The 18,094-nt window shown below is 41.5% G+C and overlaps 1 protein-coding gene across 2 annotated transcripts in view; it reads right to left on the bottom strand.

Moving 5' to 3' along the window:
* LOC134882591 (copine-9-like) overlaps positions 1–18,094 on the bottom strand; it is a 144,808-nt gene that overhangs the window by 62,443 nt on the left and 64,271 nt on the right. For both annotated transcript variants that reach the window (XM_063910393.1, XM_063910394.1), the window contains 2 exons: positions 6,586–6,625; positions 5,916–5,995 (listed from right to left, as the gene is read on the bottom strand). In XM_063910393.1, the coding sequence (XP_063766463.1) occupies positions 5,916–5,995; positions 6,586–6,625 (120 nt within the window). The remainder of the gene's footprint in view (positions 1–5,915; positions 5,996–6,585; positions 6,626–18,094) is intronic.

The following is an 18,094-nucleotide window of genomic DNA, read 5'->3' as shown; positions in this document are numbered from 1 at the left end:
CAATGCATGCAAAATGTGCAATATAAATAAAAAGAATATTATTTATGTATTTATTTATTTTTGCACCAGGGCCATCAACATCGTCTTCGTCACATGTTTATGAGGAGGAGCAAGTGGAAGACAACATTGCGGCGTCCACACCACTTCCCAGCAGTGGTTCAACAGAAGGTGCATTAAGCCGCACAATTTCAACTTATCACCTATCATAGTGACCCAAAGTTATAGCAGCATGTGCTGTGAAAGTGTATTAAAATGACCATTTGCTATAAAGCGTTACACAAGTAGATCACCATACCTTAAGCATTTAGTTGTCGTACTTCACACATGAAACTGTGCCATGAATTAATTTGTAATTACATATTTTTCAGCAGTGCCATCAACTCCATCACGACTTGAGGAGGAGCAAGTGGAAGCATCCACACCACTTCCCAGCAGTGGTTCAACAGAAGGTGCATTAAGCCGCACAATTTCAACTTATCACCTAACACCCATGTGCTATGAAAGTGTATTAAAATGACCCTTTCTTTTTAAAGCATTATACAAGTAGATCACCATTCCCTAGTTGCTGTACTTACCACATGGCAATTGTGCTATAAATTAATTTGCAACTATATGTTTTCAACAGTGCCATCAACTCCATCTCCACTTCATGAGGAGGACAAAGAGGAAGATGACATTGACATGGCAGAGACCACCCCACCATCCAGAACTGGGGTACCTGTAGGTATTGCAAGCACCACATTAAGTGATGACCCAGGATGTTGGCCCAGTGTCCTAACAAGCAGTATGCGCTGTGAAATAGTCAAAAAAGGACCTGTGCAAATCATGGACATTGAATTCCCGCAAAACTTAGACAATCCTCCTCGAAGATTCACCAAGCACAGTTACAAAAGAACCATGAAAAATGGTGAGAATATACATCGATCGTGGCTGGTGTATTCCATCCACACAGATGGAGTGTTCTGTTTCCCTTGTACTGTTTTCGGGAAGCGTGAGCGTGACAATGCCTTAACGACCTGTGGCTACGGTGGATGGAAGAACCTTTCCTATCGCCTAAAAAAACACGAGTGCACAAAGGTGCACTGTGACAATGTGAAAAAGTGGCACGACCTTCAGAGGAGACTGCAAACCAGTACACTGATTGATCAAAGACAGATGGAGTTGATGCAACTTGAAGTTGAACACTGGAAAGGCGTGATTCGGAGAGTGATTGCCATAGTTTCCCATCTGGCAGAACGCAACCAGGCTTTGAGAGGAACTACCAGTACCGTGTATGATCGCCACAATGGGAATTTTCTGGCTCAAGTGGAACTCCTAGCACAGTTTGATCCGGTAATGAATGAACACATCAGACGAATACAATGCAAAGAGACAAAGGTGCATTACCTGAGTGGAGTCATTCAGAACGAAATCATTCAGCTGGTCGGAGACAAAATCCTACAGGAGATTGCAAGAAGAGTGCACAAAGCAAAATACTTCTCCGTGATCATGGATTGCACTCCTGACATCAGCCACAAGGAACAACTTTCTGTTGTTCTCAGGATTGTCAACTGTGAAACACCTGTTTCTATTGCTGAGCATTTTTTGGGATTTGTACATGTTGAAGACACAACTGGTAAAGGGCTCAGTGAAATCCTGCTTGACCAGTTGGAGAAGCACAACCTCAGCATTTCAGATTGCCGTGGGCAGTCATACGACAATGGCAGCAATATGATGGGCCACAAACAGGGTGTGCAGGCAAGAATTTTAGAGCTGAACAACAAGGCGCTATGCATCCCATGCAGCAGTCACACACTAAATCTGGTTGTGTCAGATGCTGCCAAGTCTTCAGTGTTGTCCATGTCTTTTTTTGGTATGCTGCAACGACTGTACAACCTTTTCAGTTCCTCTGTGCACCGCTGGGCAATTTTGAAGCAGCATGTGAAGCAGCTCACCCTTAAGCCACTTTCAGGGACGAGATGGGAGGCCCGAATTGACAGTGTGAAGGTAGTGCGGTACCATCTACCTGAAATACTAGACGGACTGTCAGCACTGGAGACATATGCTACAGAGAAGGGGGACTCAGAGACCATGTCCTCAGCAAAAAGCTTACATGGTGAGCTTAAAACATGGTCCTTTCTTCTGTGCACAATAACCTGGTACAACGTTTTGTATCAGGTTAACCATATGAGCAAGCTCCTCCAGAGCCCGGATGTTTCAATGCAAACACTGAAAAAAGAAACCGAGGGAGTGACAGAGTACCTAGAAGATTTCAGGGAAAATGGACTCGCATCAAGCCAAACGGATGCAATGGAGATTGCAGAAGATCTGGAAATTGAGAGGAAATTGCCTGAGAAAAGGCAACGTAAAAAGAAAAGGCAGTTCCTTTACGAGAGTACAGATGAAACCCAATCGACCCCAGAAGAGGCCTTCAGAAGGGACTTCTTCCTGCCTTTGGTTGACACTGCCATCACCAGCCTAAAAGACAGATTTTCCAGACTGGAGGGGGTGTATGCCCTGTACGACTTCCTGTTCAGCATTGATATCATGAGGGCCACAATCAAGACTGGGAAATTGCATGAGAGATGCAGGAAAGTGGAACAAACCCTCCATGATATTGATGCAGACGACTTGGCATTGGAGATCAACTCTGCTGTCCACACCTTTCCAGATGAAGTATCCAGGTGCCCATTTAAAATGCTGGACTACATATACAGTGAGAAGCTGTTGGACCTGTACAGCAATTTAAGCATTGCACTGCGCCTACTTCTGACCCTTCCTGTCTCGGTTGCCTCCGGAGAGAGGAGCTTTTCATCTCTGAAGCGCATAAAGAATTACATGAGGTCAACTATGAGCCAAGAGAGGCTCTCTGGACTGGCACTCATGTCAATTGAGAGTGACGTCCGCAGGTCTTTGGACTTGGAGGGGATTGTGTCTGCATTTGCTGAGGCCAAGGGCCGCAAGCAGCAGTTTCAGTAGGAAATTAAAAAAATAATAAAGGCTACTTTTCAGTGTATGTTTGACCTCTTTTGTGATTAAAACGCACAGAATTGCGGAAATTTTTTTTTTAAAGGCCCCCAACAACTTCTTTGCCTAGGGCCCCCCAAAATCCTAGAAACGGGCCTGTCTGTATGTCGCTATTAAAATGTACAAACACTCTGCCTATATTAACTAATTTCCATACTTTAGCTGGTGTATATAATATACAGTGTTTTTTGTCAACTGTATGTCTGTAACGTGTCTCTTGTGCTGAGCAAAACTGCTGCGAAGAGAGACTAGGTGAGGCACGCAGTTCTCCTGCCTCATGGCAGGGGGTGCTAGTGAGTCCAGTGATTCTTCGTGCGCTGCAGAATAAGTGACAGCGAGCTAAAATTTATACTTAAGTCAAGTGCAGTCGTTTGCTTATTTTTTCGTCTCGCCTGACCCTACTTTTAGAATGGAGGATTGCATATCCAAACTAAAACAATTTTCATAAGATGAACATTTAATAAGATGCTCTAAGGTTCAAATCTGATTGTGATGACGTCAGTGCCTCACCAGCCATGAACTTCACCGCACGTCACTGCCAGTACTGTATACAGTATCTCACAAAAGTGAGTACACCCCTCACATTTTTGTAAGTATGTTATTATATCTTCATATGGGACAACACTGAAGAGATGACACTTTGATCCAATGTAAAGTAGTCAGTGTACAGCTTGTATAACAGTGTACATTTTGCTGTGCCCTCAAAATAACTCAACACACAGCCATTAATGTCCACACACGCTTGACACCATCTGAACCAAATAAGTTTATCTTGGTCTCATCAGACCACATGACATGGTTCCAGTAATCCATGTCCTCAGCCTGCTTGTCTTCAGCAAACTGATGGGTGCTTTCTTGTGCATCATCTTTAGAAGAGTCTTCTTTCTGGGACGACGGCCATGCAGACCAATTTGATACAGTGTGCGGTGTATGGTCTGAGCACTGACAGACTGACCCCCCACCCCTTTAATCTCTGCACCAATGCTGGCAGCAGTCGTATGTCTATTTTCAAGAGACAACCTCTGGATATGACGCTGAGCCTGTGCACTAAACTTCTTTGGTGGACCATGGCGAGGCCTGTTCTGAGTGGAACATGTCCTGTTAAACCGCTGTATGGTCTTGGCCCCTGTGCTGCTCAGTTTCAAGGTGTTGGCAATCTTCTTTTAGCCTAGGCCATCTTTATGTAGAGCACCAATTGTTTTGTTCAGATCCTCAGAGAGTTCTTTGCCATGAGGTGCCATGTTGACCTTCCAGTGACCAATATGAGAGAGTGTGAGAGCGATAACACCATATGTGAGACCTTGTAACCATAACGAGTCACATGACACCGGGCAGGGAAAATGGTGAATTGGGCACAATTTGGCCATTTTCACTTAGGGCTGTAGTGGAGGAATCCAGTGGCAGCCTGTGAAGCTCTAGTGAACTCTATGCCCAAGAGAGTTAAGGCAGTTCTGGAAAATAATGGTGGCCACACAAAATATTGACACTTTGGGCACAATTTGCCCATTTTCACTTAGGGGTGCACTCACTTTTGTTGCCAGCGGTTTAGACATTAATGGCTGTGTGTTGAGTTATTTTGAGGGCGCAGCAAATTTACACTGTTATACAAGCGGTACACTGACTACTTTACATTGGATCAAAGTGTCATGTCTTCAGTGTTGTCCCATATGAAGATATAATAACATACTTACCAAAATGTGAGGGGTGTACTCACTTTTGTGAGATACTGTACATCCTGTATGTTGGTATACCTTTACTGTAGGTCCCTGCTGTCCATAGAAAACAGGATTCACTTTTATTGACGGTTGATTAATGGTTTGTTTTAAAAAACATAGAAGGGCATCAGATCCTTGTAATTTATGGGTAATTGGTGTTCTAACATCCATGTCAACCCAAGGCGGGTATATTACGGACTGTTTTCCAGTCAGTCTTGGTCATGTGTCACATCAGCCATAGTGCTTTCTGCAGAGCTTGATTGTAGAGTACATTACCAAAGCACAGGAGGCGGTGCAGTTCAGGTCAGCAGGCGGGTGAATAATGTTACAGACCCTAATTTTAGCCCGTGAGGACTTACAAACGGCCTAAACACAGTGTGAGTCGTGACTTTGGTTCTTGTGGTGGGTTTCCCTTATTATCCTTTCCTCCACGCATTAAATGCCAAAGGGCTTCCTCTTCCCACCCAACGTCTGAAAATAGATCCATGCTGTGGTTCTGATGTCATCTTGTGCACAGGAGAATAGAGCAGCATGGAGGCAATGGCTCACCCAGCTTGATATTTCAGCAGCACTGAGGGTGAAGTACACTTCAAGCTCTCAGTTGCCTTGGAAACTCGTCTATGCTTTAAACTTAAACCTCTTCCAGTATATCACGTTGTGTGCTGGGTATCCTCCTATCTTGGTTATCATTCTTGTTGACGTTTCTGATATATACCAAGTTCTAACAGTCAGATGTTTGTGTGTGCATGGGAAATCTTGTATACAGTACACACACACAAACACACAACATTTTGTAGAGAGTGCACTTAATACAATTTATTTCTTCATGGCAAAGCCTACAGAAGTACAAGGAGTTTAACGTGGACGCACAACTTTCACCTTGTAGCATCATCCACATCCAAATTTCAAATGGATGTGCTAAATTTGCGATAAGTAGGTCCTAAAAGTACACAACGTGTAACTTCCTGTTGCAAGGTTAGGTGTTAGATTTACAGACTGAAGACTCCCTCTAGGGTGAACTTCGTGATTTGACTTTTTGCAGACCATTTACATGCACAAAAACCTATAGAACACACTACAGGAATTGGGATTACCCCCAAATGCACAATAGGGCTTCTTTAAGACCACATTCCTGCACGGCGCTCTCAGAGATCTCTGTGATCCCTGGTGAAGATTAATGTAAATTGTACTTACGAGAGCGTCCGTTCCAGCCTGCTACCTGTCGAGCCGATGATCTCCCCCAGCGTACAGAACATCTGACCCAGAAAGTCCTTCACAGAGCAGAGCACCAGCACACAGTTAGTACTGAATATCACAGTCCAACTGGAGGCAAAGTGGCATTTGGGGGAAAATCTGCGGCTATTTACTATTGCTAGCTTATCAGAGAAGACACTGTTTTGCTTCACACGTCTGAAAGGGGATGGTATCAGGATGAGCTAGATGGATAGATTATGTTGTGGGATTTTGAGAGAACAGTCACAGTCTTGGGGATGAGCGGATCCACTTACAAACCCAGATGATATTTCATCTGTGGAAAGTCTTCAGGCTATATGTTTAACACAAAGACTTCAGAGAGAAATTAAATCGAGGTATAATGTCAGCTTACCTTCTGCTCATCCAGGAGGGTAAGCAGTAAGAAAAGGCAAACACAAGTTAGAGGAAAAGCAGTAAGACACAATAAAAACATCATTAAGTTAATCATAAAAATAACTTCCTAAGTAAAGGGAGGGATATATTTCTATATGGCCTCGTTTTTCCGATAAAAGCATTATTCATTTTATTACTGCTTGTCTTTTTCGGGCCTCAATACCAGTTTGCCTATATTATATCAGCATATTCACAGGATATCTTAAAGGCTGCTTACATGTTTGGAAAGGTTGGAGCTCCTGGTATCCACATTGTACCTGCAAGTAAACAAAGAACAAACACATTTGAGGTATTTTCATTTGGAATACACACTGCTATCCCTTACAACAGACTTTTAGATATAAATAGGACAAAAATACAGTCTCAATGTAAAAACAACCTGATTTTAACCTATATTCTTTAAAAGGCAACACAGAGATAATGGGCGCGATTAAACAGTGAGACATGCTGTGAAGAGAATAGTGATGAAGGATGAAAGTATGGATGTAGAGCAGCATTGCTACATAATGAACTATGGGATCAGCGTGCAGATAAAAGTCACTTCCTCTCTGGCAGCTTCTTACTTTTTCTTAAGGCTACTGCCTCCCCAAGGACCTGCTCTTAAGAGTTTTCATCTTTGAAAAATCTGCTGCTCATTTCTGAGAAAGGAAAGCTTCTGGAGTGTCGAGATATTACACATGTCATGTATTCTTCAGCTCTTCATCTCTGCTGCGCTCTTTTGCCATCAGCATCTTTCCAAGGAGAAGCCACAGAGCACTCAAACATGCTACAATCTTTTCACCTGTGTTTTCTTCGTCCTCTAATTTATTTACACATAACTTATGACATTAATTAACATCCACTATAGGAGTTCCAAGCATGGAAGCACATGAAGTATGTAAAGGGACTTCTTAATTGACTCAGAGGGGGAGCAGTATTTGATACTGTACTGCGCTAGCTGCTTTTACTTTACTATAAAGATGAAGTGTCTCAGAAGTGTGTGTTTCTCAGGGGAGCAGGCAGGCTTGAAGAAGATGAGTGAGAGCTTTAATATGGTATGTATGTGAAGGAGCTCCAGGGACTGCCTGCTTTAATGTAGGCCGGTGGTAAAAGTCAAAACCAAGACAATAAAAATGTTGAAGTTATTTAAGATGTTCATACACTACAGCAAATTTCCCATTTCAAAGTGAAAGATGGAGGAAAGAATGGTAGAGGTGTTGGTTTGTGTCCCAAACTCTTCTTCCGTGATCTCCCTTGATCCACTACCTCAACTGTTAGAGTATTTGTTGTTACTTCTTATTCTTAAATGAGGACATATTCTGCTCAATTTCAGGTTCATATTAGTGTTTGCTGTTTAGTTCCTCTACTGGGACATGTCTCCATGCTTTAATGTTCAAAAAGCTCTTTATTTTTCTCATTCTGCCTGTGCTGCAGCACCTCTTCGCACCCTCTGTCTGAAACCAGAGCCCATTCTGCTCTGATTGGTTAGCTGACCGATTTGGTTGTGATTGGTCAACTGCTTAGAGATGTCCCGCCCCTATCACTTAAAATGTGTTGGAGCACTAGCCAATAAAAGTGCGAGTGTGATGTCACTTTCTTACGGAAGGAAACAAAGATTTTTACTGCATTTCTAGCATGACTCTTAGGTCAAATGATGACAATCATTTCAGCCCCAGCTGTGTAATTTTTCTTGTCACGGTTCTGTCATGTGGTTGAAAACAGGACCCAAGTGCAGTAGTGAAAACAAGGGGAGGCAGGTATGAGGTGTTCAAACGAAAAGCAAGCTTTATTAAAAAGCTGAATACAAAAATACAAAACTGCTGGGACAAACTAGTTTAACAAAAGTGAATAAACAAACAATGGGAAACAAACCGGGAAGTCCAGGGAGGCAGGCAGGTAGGACAGACTGGGGATCAGACAGGAGCAAGGGAATGACGACCAAAGAAAGACGACACAACGAGGAACACAAAGGGAAGACAAGACTAAATACACAGGGACTAATGACAAGACAAGGCCCAGCTGGAGAGGGGAGGTGAAACACAGGGACAACAGGTGACCACAATCAGACAGGAGGGAAAACACAGACAGGAAAAAATACAGACATGAAAGATAGGAGGGAAAACATTTCAAAAATAAAACAGGAATCAAAACCCTATAATCATGACATGTTTAGTGCTGCTGTATATGTAGCAGACAATTGAATCAAGACATTACATCTCAAGGGCTTCCTCTAAAATATATATGATTTGTTATGTGACAACTCTTCAGTTGGGGTTAGGGTTTTCTGTAGCAAACACAAAAAAAGGTTTAGTTATTAAACATGGTTCCTCTACCGCATTCCTTCCCAGAGATAGCTCTGACAGGTGACAAAAATAATAAATGTGACAGGACTGACAACGATGCGAGGAACTGACCAACACAACATGCATCAGGAGAAGTGTTTTTAGTCCTCAAAACTACAACACTTTTTTTCTAGTTCTACCAACTGAGAAGGTTTACAATTATGGGGTTATTTTGTAACATCAATATAAGCACCCAGTAAGGGTATCACTTAGATTGCCTTCTGTATGTTGGATTTATTTCTCTTCTGTTTGCCATGTGTCATAAACTGCCAACAGTGTTTGTAGGCAGGCCAAAAGGGCAAAATGCAGTGCTCATAAACAGCCTTCGACACACTTCTCTATCCTCTATATTTCTATGCTCACAAGTTCAATCTCTCCCCTCCTTGCCCTCCATTTCAACAGAAATCTCCCCCGGCTCAACACCTCTCCATCTCCAAAGATGTCACACTGCTCTGTGGAGTTTGGGTGGGATCAGATGAAATTACCACACGGTATGATAAGCCTGTGAGGGATGCTAAATGAGATTTGAATGTGGAGGAGTAATAGAGTTGCAAAAAAAAATCAAATGACCTTGATTACCATCGCAGGCGTCAGGGGAGCTGGAGGGCTTTAATCAAAAATTATGGAAAACAGTGAAATATGTCGCCTTCATATTTTGCCATATCTTTCCTTTCTCCCTGCTTTTGTATTGTTCTGCAAACCACACAGGATTCAGATCACACAATGTAAAACGACAGGGGTCTTTTGTGAATGAGATTCACACGCCTGATCCTCATCATTTAGAATCTTCCTCGGGGATTCATGGCATCATTTCCCCCAGAGACCGCTGAGTTTGTGTTTATTGAAAAGGATTCCCTCCTCTTCACAGCTTAATGGCAACACATTCGCTCAGGGAACTTAGCAGTAAGAGCCTTACAGCGTGCAGAATGTAAGTCATATAGGCTGATTCATTTAGTCACCATGGGGGTGATTAGTGCAGTGAAATTACATTACTGTTATGTAAGTGTCAGCCGGTGAAAACCAACACTATAATGAGAGACATATTTTTAAATCCATCATGATCTGCCATGAGGAGGCAAAATACATCAAAGAAAGGCTGAACCGGCTAAAACTGCAGCTCAAATGTTCCTCCTACTCTGATGTGGCCTTAAAGAAATGAAAAGTGTTGATTCTCCTCTCTGTAATACAATAAAGTGCTTCAGTTTTCATTATGCTGCTTGTCTGTCCTACCTTCATGTTACAATGAGAGGAAGTTGTGTTGCTCAGACTGGCATCCTTTCAGTTCCATTTTTCATTTCTATATTTACAGTCTTTGTTTATTCTGTTTCATTTGGACTGTCTATTACCTTAGCCCTGAAGACAGAACTTAAAGTGCAGGCACTGTTATGGTGAATTACAGTGAAATGCTGCTTTATATTTTAAAAAAGGAAATGAATATTCATATATATTGAAATTGACATAGCTAGGACCTGGCTGTTATGTAAATTAGGTATTCAGCCCTAACCAACAGCGATAAGGAACCCTATATTTAGCCTTGATTAAACTTGGCTGTGATTGTCGGGTCAATATTGTATACACGCGATAGTGATACTTTGAAAGACAATGCAAGAGGCTGTTTTCATAATATTGTCACCATCCTTCTGATTAGTTAAGTAATCTTTGGCGACAGCGGATTAAGAATTCTGCTACACTGTTTCCAGACCAAAGATGTTATGATAAGACACAATATTAGCTATTATTTTGTAAAACTCTTTTTTTAAATACTGCCTGCCTTCGACTGAAAGTGTCTGGGTCCATAGTTATTCAGGGTTTTACAAATCTTTATTATCCTTAAGGTTGGACTTGAATTGTGGAATGAACCGAAATGATTGATTGATCGGTCGGTCGGTTGGTTGGTTGGTTGGTTGGTTGGTTGGTTGGTTGATTGATTGATTGATTGATTGATCGATTGATTGAGCCTTGTATCAGCCTGAAGCAGCTAACAAAAAGAATAATTCGTAATTTTTTTGTAAAAATCTGATACACCAGTGTATCAGGTGGGCCATCTCCTACTCTGATTACACACTCATGCTTGCACCCTCGCCACAGATCTTTACTGATATTCATGTCTCGTCTTATGTTAGTCCATTTTGAGTTCACTATTATCATCAGCCGGCGGTTCCCTCTCTTTTTTCAGAACCGGGTCGTGACAAGACACAGACTTGAAGCCTTAAGGTGGGTTTCATGCAATGTTGACAAATCCTCCTCACTTCACAACCACTCAGAGTACAGCTCAGGGATTCTCCACAGAGAATACACACACAGAGGTGAGAGTAAGAGCAGAAGAAGTGGAGATTGGACAAGGGAGTATCGGGCAAGTTATGATTTTCACACGCTGAGGTACATTATGTCACTACCAGCCAAACCTGTCGAAATGAGATTGTAAAAGCCCTTGTGGCAAACAGGTGATTTATGATATTGGGTTTTAGAAAATAAAATGTTCTTGGCTTGACTTGACTTGAGAAATGATATATATGGCAAGGCATTATAATTACTTTGTTACAGAGAGTCATTAGCTTTTAATGACATTTTCAATTCCCAGACCATGCACAGTGTTGTAAAAATCACATGACTCATTTGAAACTTTTTCTTATTTGAGGAATTCCAACTGTACGTAATATATTTTAACCATGTAGACATTTTATGCATGCTTTGCATTGACTTCTCTGCATTGACTTCGTCTGTGAAGAAAGAAGATGATGATATAAGCTGTGTATGGAAATGTGAAGTTGGGCATGATGTGATGTACGTATTTAGTTTGCATCATGGATGAGGTGTCTCATAATCACAGTCTCGGTCTGAAACTGCAGAGTGCAGTGTAAATATAAACACCTCATTGCACTGCACCGCACGCTGTGTTAGGTCTGATTCATTCCTTTAGGGTGAAATGTATGCTATCAGCACTCATGGCTAGGTGTTTGTATTTGTTTGTTTTGGTATTTGCTTGCTTTGCATTGTATATATTGGAGCGTTTCAAGAGGTCTGAAAACATATATCAAGTAACGGCACAGTAATACAAGATGCTACCAAGGACAGGCATGCAGGAGGCACTTCAGGTACCAACACCCATGATGCACTTCACTCAACAGGGAGAGTGTGTGTGAGTGTTTGTGTGTGTGTGTGTGTGTGTGTGTGTGTGTGTGTGTGTGTGTGTGTGTGTGTGTGTGTGTGTGTGTGTGTGTGTGTGTGTGTGTGTGTGTGTGTGTGTGTGTGTGTGTGTGTGTATTTCCATTGTGTGTGTTACATTTTGCATTACTTAATAATTCAGCATTAATGATTTACTTTGTCATGAGATTAGGACTAAGCGTGCAGCTGCTGTCCCAGGGGAGGAAGCTTCAAGCTCTACTCTCACTGCACTGAATACTGTGGACTGTTATACAGATAGAATACCAACTGAGTTTCTGAATTAGTTTCCAGCTCAGTATTTTTCCTCATTCATTACAATAGCTCCAGGAACAGCACAGCATTATTTTTAAATGAATATGTACAAACATGTTTGTCATTGTATAAGCCAGGCTTTGCATTTGTATCTCCGCAGCTCAAAATATATGACAGTTGTCTTAATTTGGTTCACTGTGAACACTTATGCAGTACATTCATTTTGACTGTAGTGTTGTCTCAAGTTGCACACAGCTGCTCAACAGAAATTAGTTATGTAGTTGCTGCTCATCATTTTTAGCCATGTATGTGTACTTACCTACTTATTTGTCTGTATTTTTATTCTAATATACCCAATGTGTGCTTTTATTCTATGTATTATTATGTCAGATTATTCTCTATTATTGCATACCTTTTTTTACCTGCTATGCCTCTTTTGCTGTGACAATGTAAATGTCCCCGCTGTGGGACTAATAAAGGATAATAAATAATAAAGGAAAGTATTTCTGAACTCTGAATTCCGTCTGTTGTTACAGACAGCTCTATTAATCCTATAAAACGGCCCCAGTATATTGGTACATGACTTAAATAGTGAATTAAAAAACCCTGAATCATCACAACTTGTTTGTTAAGTGCTGTGTGTACCGTAGCAATCACAATCGGGACTGGTTGTGGAACGTCCGTTATGTAGCCGATGTCATAAAGCAGTGAGAACTGTCCATCAGTACAAATTCAGCCCAGTTGGGATTGCTTTTTCTTGGTATCCAAACGAGACGTGGGGTCTCATACATAAAACTTAAACAATTTGAATTATATGAGTTGAATAAAGTACCAATAAAACTCAGCTCAGTCACCTTTAACTGTATATGTTAGCAACCTTCTAGTAAACACAACCTGGACGTAAAGGTCAACAATCTTATGATTTTTACCCTCTCACTGTCTACACTGGACCCTAATGTTAAATGCGTAGCTCCTTTATCGACATTTCTTCTTTTCTTTTTTTGGTATTGTCTTTTTATTGTTTTTTCAGAAAAAGAGAGACATACATACACACCAACACATCCTGCTAAATACATCACATGTCAAAATGTCAAAGTACCACAGCAAGCTACACCATAGACAGGACTAAAACAGAAAAGAGGGACAAAGGGAACTGTACAGAGGTAGAGCATCCTCCATGATATACACGATATACATGATACGCAGTATGCAAACCATCCTGCACCTATCAGGGTACAACACCTTATATTTATACATCAAATACATAGTACATCATATTGTTGCTTCATTTTTGTGTTTTGAATTATTTGAAAGGGTGGAACTCTTCAGCAACATATTTTCATGTAAATATCTACTCTATCCATCATCTTATAACATACTCTTTCATAGGAGGAGATTTTGTCTATTTCATCCATCCATTCCTTAAGGGATATATCCCCCTTTAGTTTTCCAGTGTCGCAACACTATCCTACATCCAGTAATAAGGGCTATTCTGCACCATGAGATCTGGTAGGCATTCAGACCACTTTCCTTTGGTACCATACCTACCATGCAAAGCATTGGTCACTGTACGAGAGAGGAAGCCATCACCGTATTAATGAAGGAGATAATCTTTGACCATAAGATATCAATCATGGGGCATGAATACAACATGTGTAGGAGAGTGCCACATACAGCATCACATCTCCAACACAAGTCGGAGTCTCTGAGTCTTAGCCTTGCCATTTTACTCGGGGTCCAATATGTTCTATTGATGATTTTATAATTAATCAGATGTGTCTGCATTTCCCTTGAAACTTTAAACCATGACCCAATAATTTCCCCCCATGTTTCACCAGTTATCTCTTCCCCTATGTCCCAGAATCTCTTAAGGCCTGCAAATGTGGGTGCATGAGACCCCCTCAGAAGGTTATAAAAGCATGATGTCTTAGTTTTTAAGTGCCAAACTCTTTCTAGCCTGTCCTGTATCTCTGTTTTTGAAATAAGTGGTAATTTGTCTAGGGCGTGTCAGGATACAACTCCGTAGCTGCAGATACTTCCAAAAATCCCTTCTTGGGAGTCTATACTGTTTCCTTAATTGTTCGAAGGACATAAGTTGATCTCCATCAAATAGATCCCCAATATAAACAATTCCCAATTTGAACCACCCAGCCAAGTAAAATGTTTTTTTGCCTATTTTCAAATTTGTGTTATGCCATAATCATGTTTTACAAGTAAAAGCAGGGTTTGAGCCCGTGATCTTGAGTGCGGTTCTCGTTGTTTCCTGTGAAAAGGCGAGAACTGGGTTATCATAAGGGGTGACCCATTGTGTTTGCGTAATAAAAGCATGGATAGGGTGAGGGTTTAAAAGTTGTCTCTCGATAGACACCCACATTGGGGCTTGTCCAGCTGTCATATATATTTTGGATAACTGTTTCAAACAAAACGCATAGTGATACCAATCTATATGGGGAAGGCCTAGGCCACCGTCCTCTATGGCTGCATAAAGTTTTGTGCGATTTATATGTTTTTTTGTCATCCCATAGAAATTTGTATACAACTTCATTATATTTCAACAGCGCATTGCATGGCAAGCTCAATGGTAGAATATCCTTCCTCCAAGGTTCTCCACCGTGCTCTGTAGTACTTCCAGACCCAGTTTCATACTGCTCACATCTGCTGCAATCCCTCTTAAAAGGCTGTTGATGCTAGCAAGTTCAGATTTGGTGTCGTCGGCATGGGGTGCAACCTCTATCCCGACATCCCCCTGTTACGCCATGCCCCTATTACGACACAACTTTAGTATTGCCATTCCAACAGTTTTGTACCGCCATTCCGACAGTCTACCCAGGCACGTCGGGGCATCGTCTTTCTTTCATTTTTGTTTGTGTGTCTTTTTAACATATTCAGTTTATTTTGTATAATATAATATAGCCTATTGTTGTAACGGATGCACTGACTGGTTGGCACTAAATTTCGTTGTTGTCCGATCGCCATGCATTAGGGATTGAAATTAGCACCCGCCACACGCCATATGCGGGTGGATTTGTATGCTGGCGGGTATATTGTGTCACTTTACCAGCCACTGTGGCGGGTAAAACTTTTCAGTCATATCCGATCGAATTCGCCTATCATACATGGGTCATACGCATGACAGCTGCGCTTTCCACAACCATACAGTCAGATCCGGTCAAATGACGTGTTTCTGATTGGGTCGAAGCGGCGTGAGAATGACACTCCGACTCCTTATCCACAATTATTACTCTGCGCTTAAATCAAAACAGGCTGATCAAAGTGGAACTATTTGTTGCGGAGAGATAAAGAATGTTGCAGGAGGCTACCTAAACCTGCGGCCATCACAGCTGCTAGTTTAAACCAAAAATGTGGCGTTACATCACCGGGGTGAAAAGACCCGCAGAGGAGAGTGTACAGGAGAGGGGGGGGGGACCTACCACCGAAAAAAAGGCTAAGCGCTTTTTTAAAGAGAGATGGCAAACAACAGATCGCGACAGGCTGGTGTACGAGGAAACGAGCCAGACCATGTACTGCTCAGCCTGTCGTCTGTACGCATCGGACGCTCACAGGTCAAACAACTTCAACGTGGGGACAAAAAACCTGAAATTTGAAGCTTTGAAGGACCACGAGTCATCTAAATGTCATGTTGACGTCCTGAAAATAGCTAGTTATGTAACATTTGTAACTGGGCCATTGAGGTTGACGGAATTGTTCTGTACTGTTGTGTGGACTCAGGGTTAACATGCTGAACTGTGGTGACTTCTCTAAAAGTTTTCTCGCTGATGTTTTGGAGATCATCCTTTTCTATGAAGCATCTTGGATAGTTTGATGCACTGTCTATGCCTATGGTTTGTATTTGTAATGTTGGCAAGTGGGTTGTGCTTGTGTTGTCTGTGACTGAAAGTGTTAACCTTTTCCTGAGGAAATAGGTACATTTATGAAGTTTAATGGCACAATGTTTCCCAGAATAAACATTACTTAACATGGCAGATACTTGTGTATTGTTTATAATATCATATGCAGTAAGAGTGTAACATTTGCAACTCAGTTCCTTGGTAGCACCTAGTTATTGTATAATCAATTACTGATTAGAAAAAAATAATATACCCTATTATATTGTAAATATTAACGCATATATATATATATTACGTATAAAAAGTGGCTGGTAAAAAAGTTGAGTGGCTGGTACATTTTAGAATCCACCAGTCACAGTGGCCGGTGGGCTAAAAAGTTAATTTCCATCTCTGCCCTGCATCCGATCTGCAAGGGAGTCCCTCAAAGAAAGTTAAAGCTATGCAAGCCATCGAGGCTGCTCCCAATTCTGCGGAGCTGTAGACCGGAGTTGATGGGATGACGATAGAGAGACTTGGAGGAGCAGTGTTGGTGGATTCGGGAGGGCTATCAGAAGCGTCCATGAGGGAGGAGGGGGGCCCTGCGTGTCTGACAGTGTCAACCACCGCTCCGAATGCTTCCACTTAAGTGGAGCTATGCAGACCCAACGCACCATGTCGGAATGTTTGAAAAAAAAGTAAAGTGCCACTACTCCGACAATGGAGAAAATGTTGTCGGAGTAGTGGCACGTTTAAAAAAAAATGTAAATGCCGCCACTCCGACAATTAGACGTCAATGTCGGAGTAGAGGTATGTCAGAATAGCAGCATGTAACCCGTCGGCACGTGTTGCCTGTCCGCCGCCTTGAGCTCCCATCTCTGTCGGGCTCTGTTTTAGCAAAATTTGGTCAAGTGTTATAACTGTGGCATGGGGGCAGAGTAGCTCAGCGGAGCCGAGCAAAGGGCTAAGCAGCCATGTTGGTCACTGTCTTCAACGGAAGTCCCCTTCTCGACATTTCAAGACAAACAAAAACATGTCAATTCAGACTGTGGTTTCTGTTGCTATTGGATCAGTTATGTGAATGTGGCAGCCTGGTGTTGTTGATGTGTACAGTTATTGATCACACAGGGGGGTTGGGGGGTAGAGAGCAGCTCTGATCAATAGGAGAGATGTGATAGCCTCTTCTTTAACCTGGCCCCGTGCTGGCTCTCTGCTCTGACCCCCCTCTATATCTTCGATTCTAGGAAAGAATGAAGGCGGTGAAACTCTTAAGTTTGTCCTACCTCGTCTTTCTTTCTTTACCTGCAGTCTCTGCTTTGAGTCTCTTCTCAATAAAGTTTAACTTCACACTTAGATCTGAGACTAAATCCATCACTCCAGTCATTTAGAAAAATGCTAAAATGTGGGAAAGAGCTGAGAGGGGTGCACGAGGGGATGTAGCTCAGTAAATAATACTTAACTTTAAGAAAATGCTAAAATGAAGTACTTCCATATGGACTCCTCTGATAAACTTGAACTCAGCAGACTTTTATGGAGCGAAGCAGCCACACTGATGCAGAAAGTACACATTACCTCATGTTGAATTTGTCATTGTACTAAATGTATCACAAAGCTTTTGATTCCCATTCACCCCAAAGATGGTCTTTAATCCAGTATCTGCAGTGGGTGTGGGGATATTGAGCCATATAAGCAGTGTTCAGCCACTGATGCAGACAACCGAATAAAGAGGAATATATCTGTTGAAATGATTCCAAAGAGAGAACAATTTCATTTGTTTTTTTAGACTTTGTACTTTGAGATTTTCATTTTACCCTTCTCTTTTACCCTTAAAAGTGCCTTAATATTTACACTTGATAAATATATTCATTTTCTTGAAGTTATTAATGTTACATGGTACTAGAAATGTCCATTTAAGAAAAACAACAACAAACAATCTCAAAACGTTGAAGGCATAATTTTATATTGACAGTGTATACAATTTTTATTAATATATTTTGTTTTTCAATACATTGTGTTTTAGGACTTTTTCAAAAGTATCCAAAGATATTCAGACATTGCTGATATACTGAGTGATTCTGCGTATTTACTCTCTAGCAATGACAGAGAAAATATATCTATGGTATTGACTCTGACTGGAGGTTTGTAAACAATCGTGGTATGAGTC

This window comes from Eleginops maclovinus, chromosome 20, assembly GCF_036324505.1.
Source record: "Eleginops maclovinus isolate JMC-PN-2008 ecotype Puerto Natales chromosome 20, JC_Emac_rtc_rv5, whole genome shotgun sequence".
Taxonomy (NCBI): domain Eukaryota; kingdom Metazoa; phylum Chordata; class Actinopteri; order Perciformes; family Eleginopidae; genus Eleginops; species Eleginops maclovinus.
The sequence above is the reverse complement of the archived record's forward strand: the minus strand, read 5'-3'. Positions and strand labels throughout refer to the sequence as shown.